The sequence below is a fragment of the Melanostigma gelatinosum genome (assembly GCF_949748355.1).
Source record: "Melanostigma gelatinosum genome assembly, chromosome: 21".
NCBI classification, from domain to species: domain Eukaryota; kingdom Metazoa; phylum Chordata; class Actinopteri; order Perciformes; family Zoarcidae; genus Melanostigma; species Melanostigma gelatinosum.
The window spans coordinates 19,431,434-19,449,786 of NC_136654.1; the positions used below are offsets into that span (position 1 = coordinate 19,431,434).

General features: G+C 47.1%; 1 protein-coding gene across 22 annotated transcripts in view; it reads left to right on the top strand.

The window, feature by feature from the left end:
• The window catches only part of tcf7l2 (transcription factor 7 like 2), an 83,737-nt gene extending 65,602 nt beyond the window's left edge, over window positions 1-18,135 (top strand). For 2 of the 22 annotated variants that reach the window (XM_079293217.1, XM_079293221.1), the window contains 10 exons: window positions 2,969-3,101; window positions 5,338-5,440; window positions 6,366-6,443; window positions 10,516-10,650; window positions 10,736-10,916; window positions 11,033-11,140; window positions 11,758-11,821; window positions 12,558-12,608; window positions 13,732-13,804; window positions 17,019-18,135. In XM_079293217.1, coding sequence (XP_079149343.1) covers window positions 2,969-3,101; window positions 5,338-5,440; window positions 6,366-6,443; window positions 10,516-10,650; window positions 10,736-10,916; window positions 11,033-11,140; window positions 11,758-11,821; window positions 12,558-12,608; window positions 13,732-13,804; window positions 17,019-17,475 — 1,383 coding nt within the window. In that variant the 3' untranslated portion in view covers window positions 17,476-18,135. Of the gene's footprint in view, window positions 1-2,968; window positions 3,102-5,337; window positions 5,441-6,365; window positions 6,444-10,515; window positions 10,651-10,735; window positions 10,917-11,032; window positions 11,141-11,757; window positions 11,822-12,557; window positions 12,609-13,731; window positions 13,805-14,375; window positions 14,449-17,018 lie in introns of all 22 variants that reach the window. The other 20 variants (XM_079293235.1, XM_079293224.1, XM_079293237.1 and 17 more) reach the window with 17 other exon arrangements.
• The last annotated feature ends 218 nt before the right edge of the window (window positions 18,136-18,353 follow it).

An 18,353-nucleotide genomic window follows, 5' to 3' on the forward strand; every position in this document is an offset into this window, starting at 1 on the left:
GAGGAGCACGCAACGACAGAAAAGGAAACATATTCAGGCGTATGAGCGTTTAGAGCATGTGAGCCTTGCAGCTGGAAATAGAAGAATAGAATAGAATAAATAGAGCCGTGGCAATATCAATAACATAACCGGAGGCGGCAAAACCACTGCTTCTGTTTGTGTCTGCTGTACTTATGTGCTGCCTGCACTTCACAGCGTTGGCCTTTCTCAGCAGCAGGCGCTGTATGTGTCCTGGATGAGGAAAGAGTCAATGTGCTCATTGATGTTCGTACGAGAGTGTGCTTTTAAATCTTTCTGCAGGGTCTTTTGAATGCCAAATCTCTTTTTGAGGCTCGATGAACCTGGTCTTTATGACTGCAGAGCAGGGCGTTTGTTGTGGTCTTCTGCTATATTTGTTTATTGTAATGACGGAGGTGGTGGGAAGGATGCGAGTCAGCGGGGGTGTAGGGGCAGGAAGTGCTCTTTCTTTTCCCCTGGCCTTTGTTGAGCAGGGAGAGTAAAGCCTCCCACGTTGCCTGCTTTTGTTTCTCGGCCCTCTTTGGGCTCTGCGCGGCTGAATCACCCCGGCGGCCTGCCAGACGAGTCCTGCGCTTGTATTGTCCCCGCAGTGGTCCGCGGGGCAGGTGCTGGGACCACCGGGTGCTGCCTTGACGTCAGCGGCAGACAAAGCGGCTGCTGCTGCTGCGCGCGGTGATCGCGTAGTACGTAGAGCGAGCAGGTGAGCCGAGTGACGACATCGGACCACATGAAGTCCACGTCGGCTGACTGACCATATGAGTTGAGTTTGACGAATGGCGCTGACGGCTTTCAGCCATGTCAGCAGAAGGAAACGTACTTTCTTGCCTTCACATCCAGCACACCGTCTGTAGTGGAGTGAGCCGACTGGAGGCCTTGGTCCGGGCTTTTCGGGGGGGGGGGGGGGGGGGGGCACACTCTTATACCACAAGTGACTATGATGTAAATCGGCTGGCTTCCAGCTCTCCCCGTGTCTCTCGGCCCCATGCACAGCCTCTCTAACACCCTCTGTCTAAATGTGGACTCAGTGGATGGGCATTTTGAAGCGTCTTCTCAATGGCCGGGGCCCCCAGACAAAAGAACTCATTGAAATGGCCGCTAAAGCTTTTCAGCACCAAGAGATGAAGAATCGACAACATTCTTTCACATCATTACCCGAGGGAGGAGCAGGGAGTCGTGAAGGAGGAGGTTAGGGAGGTGAGCGATGTAGGAGCGGGGAGCAAGAGGGGACGGAGGCCGAGGCCATCTTCTTGCACGCAGCTGCAGACTCGTCAGCTGCGTGTGGCAGCTGTCATAACCCCCGTCCTGGCTGTTTATCTGCCAGTTTATTCTTTTTCATCCCACCATTCTAGATGTGCGGATCAGATCAGGACGCAACGAGGAGTGCCTCGGTTTGTGTTTCTTTTTTAACGAATCCCACTCCACCTACCGCCCCTTCCCCCCCCCCCCCCCCCCCCCTCTTCTTCTCTTCTCCTTAGCCTTTTCAGCTCAGGGCTGTGAATGAGTCCCAGGAGTCTCTCTGCCTCCCTGGAGTTCTGCTGGGGTTCATTAATCTTTCATTGGGACCATGGCAATAGGGAATGCCCCCCCCCTCCCATTCTCCACTCCCCCACCACTGCCACGACAGAAAAGAAGTCTAGATGGCGAGGCTTTTATGGACCATACAAATGGACGGCTTTAACTACCCAGTGAAATTTAGTACGAGCATGTACTGTATGACGCTCTTGCGCGGGGCCCGATATTAACCTCTTGCAGCCCGGGCGGATGATTAGTTTGCAGCATGAAGTTCTGCTCTGGGCCCACAGCTTTGCATTTGTATTGTCAATGAGCGTCGGGCAACCGAGCCTCATTTGTATGTATGCCCCCCCCCCCCCCCTTGCCAACATCTCGTCCCATTAATGTTTTTTTCAAAGTCTTTTGGAAATGCGCCACAGTGGAGCGCTTTTTTTTTCTTCTTCTTTCTTGCATGGGTTAAAGTCGCTAATGAGGGTGTGTGGCCTACGAGAGCAGATTGAGCACACGCACACACACACACACACGCAGCTCTCCTGCTCGCCTCTCCTCTCCCCCTGAACATATCATCCATGTTATGATAAGCCTGATTAGTGCTGCTTCTTTGACTGCTGAGGTCAGGATACGGATGTGTGGGTAAAGAGGCGAGAGCAGCCTCTTCCACCAGCCTAATCTACAGCAGAGCTCTAATCTGGTTATCTTGTGGTCGGGGGACTGTGTGTGTGTGTGTGTGTGTGTGTCTGTCTCAGCCCGGCCTGATGAGAGGGGCTGAGCTCCGGTTAACGCAGGGGCCCACGGCAGCACACCCCAAAGCTCCACCGTAATCTTTGGGTAATTGAAAAAAGGGGGCCTGCACCACTTAGGAGCACAAAGAGAAGATTACACAGCTAAAACTAATTTGGCAAAAATGCAGAAATGGATTTTCAGCCCCGCCTCCTCTCCACGAACCCTTTTATGACAATACACCCCTACCCGCCGTGAACCGGGCCCTGGGGGAGTAGATGACGGAAGGGGAGCGAGGAAGAGGGGGGACCAGGAGGAGGCGAGCAGAGCGCTGACTGGAGCTGCTAATGACTGTGGATTTACACGCGCTGCCTTGATTTTTGTGGTTTACAGATGATCGATTACTTGACTGCAGCCGTGGTTGAAAGTGCCTCATCACACATCAGACCCAAATGTGAACTGGCAACCCCCCCCCCGAGCCTCTTAGATTGTGTTACAGAATTCTAGGGTGACACCACAGAAGTGTTTTTAATTACAAACCACACTATTTCCACTGCGGCTTTGCGGTTTGGCGCCTCGAGAGCACCGTGAATTTTGATGGCTCTTCTTTCAGACCAAGTTGTAATTCTGTGTCTCGAACCCCGAAACCCAAATATTAACACCATGGCCTCTTTTTCTTTCCCCTTTCTGTCTCCCTTCTTCTTCTTCTTTCTCTCAGTCTAATAAGGTTCCAGTGGTACAGCACCCTCACCATGTGCACCCTCTCACGCCTCTGATCACCTACAGCAATGAGCACTTCACACCGGGGAACCCCCCACCTCACCTACAGACAGAAGTGGATCCCAAAACAGGTATTTTTCCGCTGAGTACGTGTATATATTTTTAAATTTAAAGTCATGCTGTTTGATTCCTGCTAAAAACACCTTTTAGTAAACAGTACAGTGTGTTTTAAAGGTGTCAGGGTGAAACTTCTGAACACCCCGATACCTTTCAAGGAGTAGAGAAAAACAACAGAAGCAGTTCTCCTCATATAAGGGCGCTTCAGCTCCGAGAAAGTGTTTGCACTGATGGGTGTGTAAATGTTTTATTACGCCCTGCCACCGTGGTTCTCATGTACAGGACTTTGTTTGTCTTGATGGCATCTGTCTGTCTGTCTGTCTGTCTGTCTGTCGGCACATTCTTGTAAAAACAATTCAAGATTAAAAGATAATTCAACTGTCGTATTTGCATTAAAGGTGTTCTATAAAGTAGGCTGTCTTGTTAAACCTACTATCCTCTGTTAACTGGTAGTTAAAGTGAGACAAAGTCACAGTCATCTTAAGTACTTCTTGTTGATAACTGCGGCTACATCAACCGGTTACTGATGGCTTTGGCGATGGCGCTCATTGACGTCGTTGGGCCTCAGTGGACAAGTGGTCTTACATTCGAGAACAAGAACCTGAACAGTGGCTCGTAAAGCACCTCGTAAGAATATGGCATTCAGCAAAGCACCAGGACTTCTTCATGGCCGCAACCCCATTTGACAGCCACTGTAGTTGGAGGTCCTCACACCTTAAATACCAGAGTTCTCACGACTGTCGGCTCGGAACGATGCCTTCAACTCGGTGTGCGGAAATCCTCGAAATGGAAGACGTGACCCGAGAATTTGGATTCATACAGTTTCTTGATGGTCGACCGTCCACGTTTAGAAGTCAGATTCTGCCCACACACCTCTCCCACAAACGTTCAGCATATTCCATCCAGCTCTTCATTCTTGTCAGCCAATCCTTTCAGGTTAATGCATTTCCAGTGCGAGGAATAATTTCAGTCTTTCCAGTGGTCTCTGGTGGATCCAGTCAATGTTTTAGGTAATAATGTTCCCTTATTATGATGGTCCTTACAAAGGGGAAATAATGTGCCAGCTGCTGTTTAATGTAGTGCTTAATAGGGCTGCTTAATTGGGCTCAGTGTTTAATTCATTAATGAGCTATATTAGGTCTTCAGCGCTGGGTGGCGATGGGATAATCTTTGAAAGGCTTTCCTTTCTTAATAGAATTTGCTTTTGTAATTTGCTTTGTTGTACTCCGAGAAAAAAGTAATTTTTCCGCTGAGCGACAAACGCACGTTGTCCATCGGTAACAGAATCATCCTTTAAAAGTCTGTTTCTGGATAACCTGGATCCGCTGCAGAGCTTGGGTGTAACCGCCGACACCGTCCAAGTTCTGCTCCACGAAGATCGATCTGTTCTACGTCGGCCGTGTCGGCACGGGTCAAAATATCTGCGGCAACAGCTGCCCGGGGCGAGCCAGCTGTGTGAAAGAAACGCACATCAGCCAAAATGAAAAGTCTCCCACTTCCCCAGCGCACACACCTCCCTGCTGTGCTTCTACACGTGTCTAGTGGTCCCTGTTTTAAGTTCGCCGTGAGAGAGGAAGTTATTTTTACACCCTTGCTGTGCACGAGACCTTTTCAAGGCATTCATTCAGGGCAGCTTGTCGGTGCACTTTCTTAGCCCGTCCGCCGCCACGGGAAGCAAAAGCAACACCGTGTTGACGCTGTGATTGCTCGGCGATCCCTTAATAACAGTTGCATCATTCGAATGATGACTTTTTCATGTGTAATGTCGGGTAGAATCCATATCCATCCAGCCAGTGAGTCGGTGGCAATCAGCCTGACTCAACCTGGAGCCCTGGATTAGCCCCTCTCTGATCACAGAGAAGGCTTTAATTATATTGTTGTTTTGTTAACTTCTAAACTTCAGTCATTTTATATAATTAATCCTCTGAATCCGAAGACAAATGTGACAAGAAGAATCGTGTTGATATTCTCTCCTCACCTCTCTCCCCTCTGCCTCTTCCAACACATTGTGCCGCCGCCTCAAAGGCCTTTTGATCAGGAAGTGTGATTTAGCACTGTATACATGCGAGCAACAAGCCCTCTTCCTCATCCTCCTCATCCTCCCATCTGCACCCCTGTGATGCGTGTGCCCCTTTCAGATGTGAAACTCTCACCAAAGAATGAATTCAGCACCGACAAAGATGTGGTTCTCTCTCTGTCATCCTGTCTGTCCACCTCCTCCCTGCTCATGTCATCCTCTTTCTTCCACAGGAATCCCAAGGCCTCCACATCCTCCAGATATATCTCCTTATTACCCGCTGTCACCTGGCGCTGTCGGCCAGATCCCCCATCCGTTAGGATGGCTAGTACCACAGTAAGCGAATCCTTTTTCTATTTACTCCTTCTACTGCATTCAACCCACCTATTGTCACGATTAATAAACTGTGTATGAAGCCAGAGCATTAACGAGAGAAACAGCAAACAATAGTAGCAGGATGTTGTTCTTTATGTACACAAAGTCAATTGTGGAAGCTGTCTCTGTCTCCTTTCGGTCCCCAGGTGGGTCGTCTCTCTCTGTTTAAGGCCCCTAAAACTCAAAATTGATCGCTTAACTTTCTGATACACTCACTCCTGGACCACAGCGGCCCATTGCAGCTTCCTCAGGCCCTCACCAACCTCAACTTGCCAAATACTATTTTGCATGTCTCTGTAAGGTCCAATTAGAGTAATGAACCGTGATTGCCCGTATTTTACCCACAATTCCACACGGGGGCTCTCCCCTGGTAACTCTTGTCAACACTTGTTAATATGACAAAAGGCTACAAATTAAGCTCTGTTAATTTAATGTTTTCTCACCGCGATCTAAATACCGAGAGAGGCCCCGAGCACAGCCACGGCGCCCTTTGATTTGCTGCACTTTATTTTGGTATAAATTTACATTCATTATTGTTTGTCTTTGGATGTGTAGACCTCAATTAGCGTGATGGCTCCATTAAAGAGACCCGCGCTTCGTCTTTAATTATCACAACAAAACACCTAGTTCCAGCTCGGGGAGGAACAGGGCCCCGCTCTGTCGACACCGAGCGAAGGGTTATGAAATTTAATTAGCCATCGCTATCAAGATTTGTGGCATTCAAATTGTTCCGAGTTTTCCTCCCTTTGATCTGCGCTCTGCAATCCCCTAGATTTTTGTCCTGATCAAATGAGAATAAAGAGGCCCACGTGGGGAGAGGGCTTTAACTTCTCCTCTTCCATCAACCCTGTTCCTTTACCTTTCTTCTTTTCTTCCCCCTTCCCAGGCAAGGTCAACCTGTTTATACAGGGGGTTTCAGACACCCCTACCCAACTGCGCTCACTGTCAACGCATCCATGTCAAGGTGAGTTGAGACCTAGGAGCTAAACACACACACACACACACTTACTCATACCTTTAGTTGTGCGTCCGTGTGTGTGTGTTGGCTGTGAGGGCAATGCACAAGCAACACACATGCACGCTCGCATGCAGAGACGGCGAGCAGCAACTTCTCCCCTTAAGGAGAGCTCACACTCCACATCCCTGTGTTCAAAAGGCCAATTCTCTAGTGCGGGGCTCCAGCTAGCGTGCTCAAATATTAATTATATTTATCATTTTCTAATGAGGCCCCTGAAGAACATTTACCCCCACTGCATGTCAGGCAGATCTGAAATGAGCCGGGGCATGTCCATGCTGTGAGCTTGAGCAGCCAGACAGATAAACAAACACAGCAACACTTTGATGGGGACGAGATGAGATATGTACGCCGTGGCCTGACACTTGGCTGGCGCTTTGGTCCAGCCCATTAGGGTCCAGCGCAAGTGCTGCTGTGGACATTCGTGCACCCATGGGGGGTATGTGTATTTGTTGCCATCTTGTATACATGTGTGTGTTCGTCAGTCGGTGTTAAACTACTTACTGTTCCCTCGAGGGATGTGTGTCCTCTATATTGTGTGGGAGGCGAAAATAATACATTTTAGATGACTAAAAGCCCTAAAAAGCAACAACACAAAAACAAACTCGTCCCTCGTCCTCCTCCTCCTCCTCCTCCTCCTCCTCCTCCGCCCTTGCAGCAGGGGACTATGAGCCGGGCTCGTGTAGAGTCTAGGGATGAGGCCAAGCTTCAGTTTAATTACAGCCTGATTGGAAAAGCAGTTCCTGAGGGCGGCGTGTTTAGACCTCTGTGACATTGATGGATCATGTAGATGCAGGGATGGAGGAGACGCAAGGGGGACATTTTTTAAAGCTCAGCCCTGAGAATACGGGGAAAGCTTGAGTTCGTAAGCTCACAGACAAGACAGTTCAGTTTTGTACCATTCGTCTTTCAAATATAAATACCTAATTGCATCGAATGTTACATTTAAACTCATTCTGGAGATTGGTGTCTGGATTAGAGTCAGATTCGCTCCTCCCAGTCCTTCCAGAGAAAGTCTCAGGTGCAAAGGGTCAGACAATGGGTTTGTCCAGACATTGGCATCTGGCAGCGGTACCCAGCCAACCTGGGCTTTAAGTGACTGCTAATTTGGTCCCTTAATGACAGCCTCTACATTGTGATCATCTTATTTCCAGTGGAGCTAATTGAATATACTGGCTGGGGTGTGGGGGGTGTGTGGGGGGATTGGCCATGGGGAAGAGCTAATGCCCTGTGATGAAGCTCCTAATTGAATTAGTATAACTGAATAGAGGGAGGGCTCTGGGAGCTCTCTGGAGAATGGGAGGGTTTAACACATCTCCCATTGAAAAATCTAAAGTCTGTTTTGAACAGGACAGAGCAAATACATCAATTTGCTGACAAAATCTCGGAAGAAATCTGTCTAATTGTGTCAGCAAAATGGCAGAATCCTTTCATACATAGCCTTCAGCCAGTTGGTTTTGTTCAAAGAATGGACTCGACTGTTGCGATAGCTCAAACGATTTGTAAGGAAGCGGGCTGACTGGATGAAATGGGAGAGAAAAGACATCCTGGCCTTGTACTCTTGTCGGGAGCCAGTTCTTCGCAGGAGTGCGCTGCTTCGGTATATCGGTCCCCTGTGCCGCAGCTCGCAGCTCGCATTAGGATGCAGGAAAGGAATCTGGAACCTCGCAGTCCTGCAATGAGCACCTTGCACCTAGGTCCTGTTAAAAATGCATTATTTTAGGACATGAGGGGAAAAAGCCAAGGAGAGTAGAAGACAGTCAGCGGAGCAAATGAAAGACATTATTTTGATAATGGGGTTGGTGGCAGCGCAGGTCCCCGATATAGTGTGTGTGTGTGTGTGTGTGTGTGTGTGTGTGTGTGTGTGTGTGTGTGTGTGTGTGTGTGTGTGTGTGTGTGTGTGTGTGTGTGTGTGTGTGTGTGTGTGTGTGTGTGTGTGTGTGTGTGTGTGTGTGTGTGTGTATGTGTGTGTGTGACAGGTAGGAGGACGTGAAGGCCCCTTTGCCCCTTATGCTTCAGCCTGCCCTTTGATTTGTTCCCCATCATCGTGCTCCCTCTCTTTTCCTTGGGAACGGGAGAAGCGCACCGACCGGATCATTATACATTAAACAGGCACCGGGGCTATTGCTTCGCATTGGCAATTAAATGGCACTGGCTGACACTGGGCTTGCTGTGCCAGTGACCCCCCCCCCCCCCCCCCCCTCACCCCCTCCCCAACACCGCTAGCCATTCTTACCTTTTAGATTGAGACGTAGAAGCCCCAGGGTTGGGGTGGGTGGATGGGTGGGGGTCTCTGCTGCGTCTCCTTCTCTGTGTTGGTTAAATTGGTCCACGGCGCTGCTTGCTGCTGATGAGCCCGGATGACGATGATGATGATGATGATGATGCCCCCATGCTTCAAAGGGACGGCCGTCATGTTTAAACCATAACCTGGGCCATGCAGTGGCAGCAGCAGGAGGAAGGGAGGGGGGAAGAGAGGAAGCAAAAGGAGCGTGGAGGTGGTGAGGGGACGGGACGGAGTAGAGGAAAAGAAGGAGGGAAAAAATAGAACTTGGAACAGAGGCAATTTTAACAAGTGCACAGAGAGAGAAGGAGGGAGGGTGAACAGGGAGAGAGGAAACGGAGTGAGGGAGGAAAATGCAGCAGCCCTAATGATGGGCGATATGCAGCCACTGCTGCCGAGCTCCCCATCAACGGATGACATGGCACAAACACCAATGTGTCAGTGATGAAGGGAGAAGAGGGGAAAGGAGAAAAAGAGGGAAAGAGTTTGAGGGGGGAGCGCACTGGCACTCCCCTGAGATGGCCTCCAACAGAAAGTAGTTGTTCCTGGCGAGTTTATCCTCATCATTATATTCTGGCTCGGAGCCATGCAGCCAGACACAGCCAGATAATGAGCTGCTTTAAAAAAAAAAAAGAAAGAAGAAGAAAAAAGAATTATTCCTCCTTTTCTCCTTCATCCTCCTCTCGTCTTAAATGTGTGTGTGGTCACGCTTGTAAACACACGCATGCAGATAAGACGCGTACGCATTGAAATAATCTGACACAAATAATTAGTGTCATACATACACGGGCACACACGGCACGGCTGCGCTGGCCAATGAAACGATTTCATAAATACGGGTTTCTGGCCTGGATGTGCGGAGCGGTGGGAGACGATGAAATGATGATCGGAGCGCAGAGGGATGAAGATAAAAAACAAATGTCTGTGCTGCTGACAATGCCGAACTGGCAGAAAAATACGAGGGAGGAAGCAAATAAAAGACTCAATACCTGAAGTGATACTCGACTTTGATAGAACATTTTACTCCGGTTTGCAATATTCCTTGATAACACACAATGGTTCAAGCTTTACCCCTCAGCGCTAAAATGCTAAAAATGCAGTTTCCTCGAACACACCAATGACTTGAAGTGGTGCAGTTGGCATTTGTCATTTTCTACGCCTCAGAAGTGCTCGATCGGTCTCGGCTCCAATAAAAGTTGTGGATGTCTCTGGTTCATTCAGCCTGCGCAGTCTCTCCTTAGCTATGAATAGAAAAGTGCGAGGTGCTTAGAGCCCTCGAGCTGACGCGCTTCATTGACTCTATTACATGAATTGTTGCCTGTGTTGGTTAGGACACTCTTGAATGTCATTTTAAAATCTCAATGAGGTTGTGATTAAATAAAGGTGAAGAAAGGCGCTTTGGTTTCTTCCAAAATGGCATTCAAGAGACTCATCCTTGTACAACTGCACTTAATTACCCCCACACAATATAGAGTTCATGCTTCCGAATCGTTTTTTTACTGATGGTTTGTCATAACTTGCTGTTATACTTGTGTGTAAAACTGCACTCAAATTAAATTGTGTGACATTTGATTGAACTATAATTTACAATTGTAGAATCTATAACTGATTGTTTAAAAAATTAATTAAATTGAGTGATCCCTTTGTGCTTTGACATGTCATTGAGCCCTTTAGTGCTGTGTATACATGTGTTCCATCTCCTCATTTCACCCGTGTCCATTCTGACGATTTACACAGTCTTCTGTCCTCTAGGTTCCCCCCACACATGGTGCCCCCCCACCACAGTTTGCACGCCACGGGCATCCCACACCCAGCCATCGTCACACCCAACGTCAAGCAGGAATCCTCCCACAGCGACATCTCTCTCAGCTCGTGAGTTGACCTTTACTGCACCACACACGTTTCAGCCTCACGCCACCCAAAAGACAGTCGTGGGTTTACTCCGCTCACCCCTCAGCCCTCTGTTTCTCCACAGGAAACAGTCCGACGCTAAAAAGGAAGAGGAGAAGAAGAAGCAGGTCCACATAAAGAAGCCTCTGAATGCCTTCATGCTTTACATGAAGGAGATGCGGGCCAAGGTGGTGGCTGAGTGTACACTGAAGGAAAGTGCTGCCATCAACCAGATCCTGGGGCGGAGGGTAAGAATTAACAGATCACAGCGACAGTGTAATGGTTAAACTGAAGGCTGTATCGCACAGTGCTGCAGAGTTAAGTTCATTCGTTGTAAAAAATCTTTCGATGTCTTGTTTTGCAGTGGCACGCCCTAACGCGGGAGGAGCAGGCCAAGTACTACGAGCTAGCCAGGAAAGAGCGACAGCTCCACATGCAGCTGTACCCAGGCTGGTCAGCACGAGACAACTATGTAAGTTTTTAAGTTTACAAGTCGTAGGTGAATAGGCGAGGATGTCCGGGATGAGTTGTTTCTTTAGCTTGTATCTAGCCTGAGGGATGACTTTCTTCTTGTGATATTCATATCTGAGACTTGACTCATTGGCATGACCTAAGCCTTTTTGTAACAAAGTCTGACCGTGTTGTTGTTTGTATGAATCCTCTGTGAATGTTTTGCGCCTCAGACACTTTGTTCTGACGTTCAAGTGCTCAGATTCTCGTCGGCTTTGTCCGGTTTTTGGGATCAAGCTGACAAGAGTCTTCCACCAGCAGCCTTTTGAGAAATCTGTCCTCCAAAACAGAGGCTCGTCACGATGTCTAGATGTTCACAGAGCAGAGGAAAATCAGACAAAAGATGACAGAACAAGAAGAAAAGAGCAGAAATGAGAAAGAGGAGGGATCCTTTTTGAACTGGCTGCTGCAGTGGCTGTTACAAACCGGAGGGCAGAGACAGAAGCAAAAGGCAGAGAAAGAATGAATAAAGAAGTGAACACAAAGAAAGAGTCCTGTTCTCCATTTCATGTTTTGGGCATTCTGCAATATAATAACTAAGGTTCCTGTCTGTGTCTATTTTTTCTTTCTATTTTTTTGGCGGCTAACCAACAGGGGAAAAGGAAGAAGAGAAAAAGGGAAAAGCAGCAAGCAGAGAGCAATGGTAAGTGAGCTGCAATTATCTCTCATATTAGAAGAGCCCCATCATGTGTCAGGCAGATGTGACATCTTGCAAGATAAAAGTCAAGCTAGTTATTTTTTTTTTTGTGTGTGTTATGTTCTTTTTGAGTGTGTGTTATTGTGCCTGGCCTTTTTTTTGGTAAAGTTATGCTTCCCAATGCAATATTTAAATGTTAGAGTTGCTTGTAATACCCCCCCCCCCACACCTGTTCCCCTAGCCTTCCCCAGCTAATAACAACTGAATATGCATGACCCCCCCCACACACACTCCTTCTCACCTCCCCCCTTGACACCCCCCCCCCACACACACTTTGCCCCTTAGCGTTCTGGTATTGTGATATGTATGTTTTGAGAATGTGAAGTTGAAGCATTGTGAGAGCCATTAACTTTGCTCGTGTTGTGTGCGTGGCCTCGTTTGATAATGCCTGTGCCCTGCAGATAGACTGCACTACAGTACTGTGTGTGTGTGTGTGTGTGTGTGTGCTTGCTGAGCTGCCCTTTGCTTGCTTTTACGCATGCTTTTATATCAACATAAGGAAAATCACTTACATCTCAAAATTAAGGAGGTTTGCTTATTCTATGATTTATCCATTTTTATTCTTATGATTCATATTCTTCTGATCGTATTGTGAGGAGCGATGGCGACTTGTTATGTATTTTGCGCTCGTTTGGTGACGGATCTCTTCTTGAAGGCCTCTCTGTCTGTTCTTTTTTTTCAGAACACAGAGAATATTTTCCAAACCCTTGCCTTTCACTCCCTCCGATTACAGGTGCTAATGTCATTTTGAGTTTTAAATCACTAACTTGTTTTTTATTTCTTCTTTTTGTTTTTTATTAATGTATATTTATTTATCAATTGATGTGCAATATTAGGCCAGTTTAAAACAAAATCTAAATATCCTCCTTTTTGCTTGTTTTCTGTTTCCTTTTCCTAAAATATTGCTCTATAGATTCTATTTCATTTAGTGAACCTCAATTTGCTCATGTTGCTCATTAGTCGAGAGCATTTTTCCGTATTTTGGCACAATCACTATGCAGTATGCGTGAGGAACTGATTACATTGAGCTAAGTTATCATCGTGGAGTATGACCTGGAGGAAGTGATGTCAGGGTAAACCTCCTTAATCTGCACGCTTCAGTAGCTGCAGTTTGCTGTCGGCCAGCATGAGTTTGCCTTACTCCCCCCTTTAGATCCGTCTACTCAGCCAAGACCTGGTCTCAATCCCTCCAACACCACCCTCTGCTGTCACTCGGCTCTAATTCTGACAATCGCACAGTTCCTGGTCTGGCAGCTTTTCTGACAGTCAACTGTTTGATGCCAGGTCTAAGGAGTAGATTCCCTCTTCACGTTCCAGCCTCTTTAAACCTTCCCCTGGCGATAGGGCTAACTCCTGACCGTGCTTTTTTTAGTCTGCTGCTGCTGCCTAGTTCCACCACCTTTACCGTGTCTTTTTGAAGCCACAGTGCACCGATAACACCGAGCAGCAATTAACCCAACCTGCATTTGCTCCATTTATTACACCCTCTGGACCAAATACGCATCTTATCTTCAGCTTTAACTCCAGTCAGAATTTAGATTACTAAAAGCAATTGTTTCTATATTAATGTCGTGATTTTATAATTTGCATGCCTTTTGATTTTTACTAATGTCTGAAACACACTAATTGTGTTCAGTCCTGTCTTTAAAGGCACACTTGAGAATGGCTTTAGGGGTGTTTTTTGGGGGGGGGGCGGGTGATTTCTTGCACAATGAGCCGAGCTTCATAGATTCACTGTTACTTGTTTTTTTTCCTCTTTATTTCTCTCCTCCTTTTGATTTCTGTTCCTTATTGTTTTTGGTTTTGGTTCTTTTACTCCTCTCTCTGCTGGCTTCCCCTCACTGTTGCGGCATCAGACCTGAGCGCTCCTAAGAAGTGTCGAGCGCGCTTTGGGCTCGATCAACAGAATAACTGGTGTGGCCCGTGCAGGTGTGTATGGTGTGTGCTTGCACTGGCCAGGGCCAGGTGAAGGCTGTGTAACTTTGAACTGGGACTTCCTCCTTCGCTCTCTGCTGCTGCCGCCTTTTCTTCCTCTTCTCTCCCCTCCCTCTGTCTGTCCTGCCAGGCTATCGTGACCTCTCAGCTTCCTCCAGCCACGCCCTGCCGGTCTATCTCTAGGTTTTTTTTTGTTTTTTGTTTTTACCTCCTGAATGGGTTGAAGGGTGTTAACAGCATATGCTAGAATGTTTGTGTGAATGGTGTCTGTGCGTGTGTATTGATGAAAAAAACCCGGGGTTACAGGGGTTTCATTGCAGGATGTACAGTCCAATAAACTTCACTGACATTGGTCAGACATCCTAAACTGGCAGGTCGGGGCTTGGAGGATCTGGAGCCTGATGGCTTGTTCAATATGGAGGACATCCCAGTGTTGCCAGCCTAAACCTAAGCCCTGGCTACATGTTTCTGTCTGTGTAATGACGTGTCCATTTTGTTTTTTCTTTCTTTTCCTTTTGTTATTTGTCTTTGTGTGTATGTTTGTGTCTACCTCTTTGGCTAACAGATGCAAATACCCCAAAGAAGTGTCGTGCCTTGTTCGGGCTTGACCAGCTGAGTTTATGGTGCAAACCATGCAGGTATAACTGCTGTAGAACCAATGCGAGGAAGGCATCCGCAATGAGCAGCTTCTTCTCCTTGATTACTTGCTCAGATATCCCTCCTCAAACGTGTTTCCGTCATTGTGGTAACAGATGGCAAACTCCTCTGCTCCTTTTTCCTTAATGAGGAGCTTCCTGCTCTAAATTTCCCTCACTGAACTCGGTTCAAGCCCAGTGGCAGAAAATGGATTTCCAAACACGATTGCTTAATCTCAACCAAAATATCTTGCTGTAATTTGGAATGACGTTTCGTCACAATCTGACTTGTCACACGGTTGAAATCCATTTTCTCTCCATGCAAGTGGATAATTCCCTCTCATCGTAACTGTCATGTATGTTCTAATTGGCGTCCGTTGAATAACAATGTTATGCTTACAAATTTAGCCCTGCTTTCTCTGAGGCCCTGCTCAGTGACACTCTTTTCTGTGCCCTCTTCCTCCTCCTTTCTCCACCTCTTCTTCCTCCAAACTCCTCTTCAATAACCCTTACTTAGTCCCTACCTGTTGTCTTTCTGTTCTGACACAAGCAGTCTTTGAATTGGGAATATTTTCATGGTAGGTATTTGTTTCTGCTCAGTAATACCCTTCTCTGTGTCTGGCTTGCCCCACCTCTTTCTTGACCACAACCCTCCCAACACCCACCATTGCAACACATTGTTTGTTTCCGCTGCTACACGTTTCATTTGTACCGTTTTTTTATCATTTAAATGGGTCGGCTTTCAATTTGTAATTTTAGTCAGACGATTTTAGCATTTTGCTGCACTTTGCAAGAGGTCGTTCTCAGCCGTTTATACGCCTATTTCAAAGGGCAGCTCTTAGTTTGTGTCACAACATGTTACGATGTTCTTTGAAATAGGGAGGGCATCACAATCACTCAACCTCCGCACAGTCCGCCGTTGTTGGCGAGTCCACTTGGCGCTCTTATTTCCCTCCCAGCTGAAACATGATCAAAAACACTGAATTGTTCCTTACAAACAATAACAGCAGATCATTGAGATCAGGAGGCGTTTTAGGAGCCGAGAGGTTAAAAGTCCTCTCTGGGCTCCATTTCCTAAAAGATGCATCTGGTGTAATTTCCCCCGAGACGGAAAAAATCAATAGCGTACACGGGCACAAACTATGAATCGATATGTCTGTTAAACAATGGATATTAGCTCATTTGTTGCGGTTTGACAGACAGTTATTCAGAGCGAGGTGTCTATGTAGTGGCAAATGATACCTTTTTACGGCCGGTTGATACCGCGCACCACCCAGCACTACAGTGTCAGTGTGGAACGCACTAAAAGCCTGATCCCCACTCTTCTCTAGACTTCTGTACTGTTCTATACTGTCCTCTGTCGTGTGCCTGTACTGTCGAGCTTATGGGAAATGCATGCTTGTCTTTCACCCGAGCATGCGATCAAGCTTTCGTGAGGTTTCTTTCTATGTGATTTGTTGACGTCCCTCTTCCTTCTCATTATCGGTAGTCTGCTCTCTTTGTTTGTCTTCATGTAGACTATTTCCCCCTTAAAGAATAACAGACAAAAGGTTTGCTTTGACAACCTTAATTAAAGATTAGATCAGCCTCATATGTTCCAAAGGCCCCACTCTTTCTTTCTTTTAAACACCTCAGTCTTCTTTTTTACCTACTCTCTGTCCCTGTGAGTCTTAAATACCAATACTTCATGGCCTTCAGGCATCCTTGTGATAGAATGGAGAGCCGAGAGAGGGGTCACTGCCAGGGTCAGGGTAAAGATGAGGTGGGCAGAGATTCCCCCTTAACCAAATCTGAACACAGCCTTCGCAGCAGAGTCACCGCAGACAAATGCAACAATCCCCTACCCTCCCATCTCCCCCTCCCCCGCCCATGCTCGTTGGTCAGGTTCCACTGAGCGCAACGGGTCTGGCCCCGGGACTCAGCAGGCAGGGGGAGGGTCCCGACCTCAGGCAGGAATGCAAACATGATGCCTTGACCCCCCTCGCGCACACACACACACACACACACACACACTTGTGTCTGTGGGGCAGATGCGGAGTGGTAGTGTGGATCTTGTTGACTTTTTGCCTCGTATCCAAACTCTGTCCCCTCAGGAGACGAGAGAGTAGGGCCAGAGGTAGACGAGTGAGACAGGTCCAGAAACCTTGTGTTGCTGGAGAGAACAGGCTGATCCCCCAGCTGTAGCTCTGCCTGTAAGAAAGGCTGGGTTTACATCCAGAGAGCAGCCATTACTACATCGAATCTTCTCTCGTCATCGCCATCATCATCATCTCTCCGTCTGTGCTTTTCATTGCCCAGCTACTTCACCTGTGATCTCTCCTTGATGTCTGTCCTGTCTGATGGTTTAGTATTTGGAAATTGACTGTCATTTCTACCACCTTTTGGTCTTAGCACGAGCTCCTTAAATGCACCTGCAAAATATGATCCGTCATGTCAAACCAGTTTCAAATCATGATTTTTCCAAATTTAAACTCTGGCGACGGTGCATTTAAGTCGGCACCGGTTCTAAGAGGCGATGCAGTTTGAAGATGCGATGCTAAAAGATGCTCTCTTTCTCTCGCTTTGTCCCTCAGGAGGAAAAAAAAGTGCATTCGCTACATCCAAGGTGAAGGCAGCTGTGCCAGTCCTCCCTCTACGGACGGAAGCTTACTAGACTCCCCCCCCTCCTCCCCCTCCTCAGTGGTTCCCTCCCCCTCCTCAAAAGAGTCCAAACCTCAGACTGAACAAATGCAACCTCTCTCACTGACTATGAAACCGGCCCACCAGCCACTCCACCACCCGCACCTCCTGGCTGGGCCTCCACCGCCATCTTTGGTTCAGCTGGAAAACTCTGCTGCAGCTAGGAAAACGCCCGGCGCCTCCTCCCACAACGGAGCCCTGGAGCGCGGCGACGTCACATCCTCGCGGCAGCCGGGCTCTTCTGTGGCGTCCTCAATGGCCCGGCCCTCAGCATTGCTGTGTCATTCCCACTCGCTCCTCTCCTCCACGGCCCCTCAGCCTCTGTCGCTAGTGACCAAGTCTATAGAATAGTCTACCTTATTCTTCTCCTCTTTTCTATACACACACACACACACACACTCACACACACCTTTCTCGGCCCTCTCTCTCTGCTATATTTAACTCGCTGTCGGTTCATTTCTCTTTATGTTTCTGTGCCACAAGGCTTTGAAATTTAGTTTTTGCTTTATGAAAGTTCATTGGTCAATATTTGACCCGTCATTATCAAAAAAAAAAAAAAAAAAAGAATCTAATTATTATAAAGAAATGATACAATGAGCTGTAGTATAGCTTTGTGAATCTGCCAAAATTTTTATGGATTTTGTTTTGTCTTTTTTGTAGTGTTAAAACAGTGCAAACAGAAAAATGATCTAGTTCAACTTCAAAATGTTTAAAAGACGGATATAAAAAGGTAGGCTAGATTATTCAATGAGCCCTTTTCTTGAAAGAGTTGGTTCTCCTTCTTTATTTGTATTAAATACGAGCTTGCGAACCAATCATTTGACATCTGTTCAAACTCTAGGAGGGCATGAGGCTAGCGGCGACACCTCTTCGAGGAACAACTTTAATTGTGATGTTACTTGTTCTTGTTTAAATGTACAGAATAATGGGGAGGGGGGATTACTGTGTTAAATATGCATTCTTCCACTGCGTTGTCTTTTTTCTTTGTTGTTTACCTTTGGGGTGGAGTCAGGCAAGTTGGGTGGGCTTGAGGGGAGGTGGGGGTGGGAGGGTTGAGGGTTATTAAATTCAAAATGTCACAACGCTAGGACCAGTAGTATTTATTGCTTTAGAGATTGCTTGTTGTATCTTGTACGTGTCTCTTTTTGACTTTTTTTTTCTTAATACAGTGTACAAATATTTTTTCTTAAGGTAAGCGACTTATATATGAATGATCCATTTTTACGAGG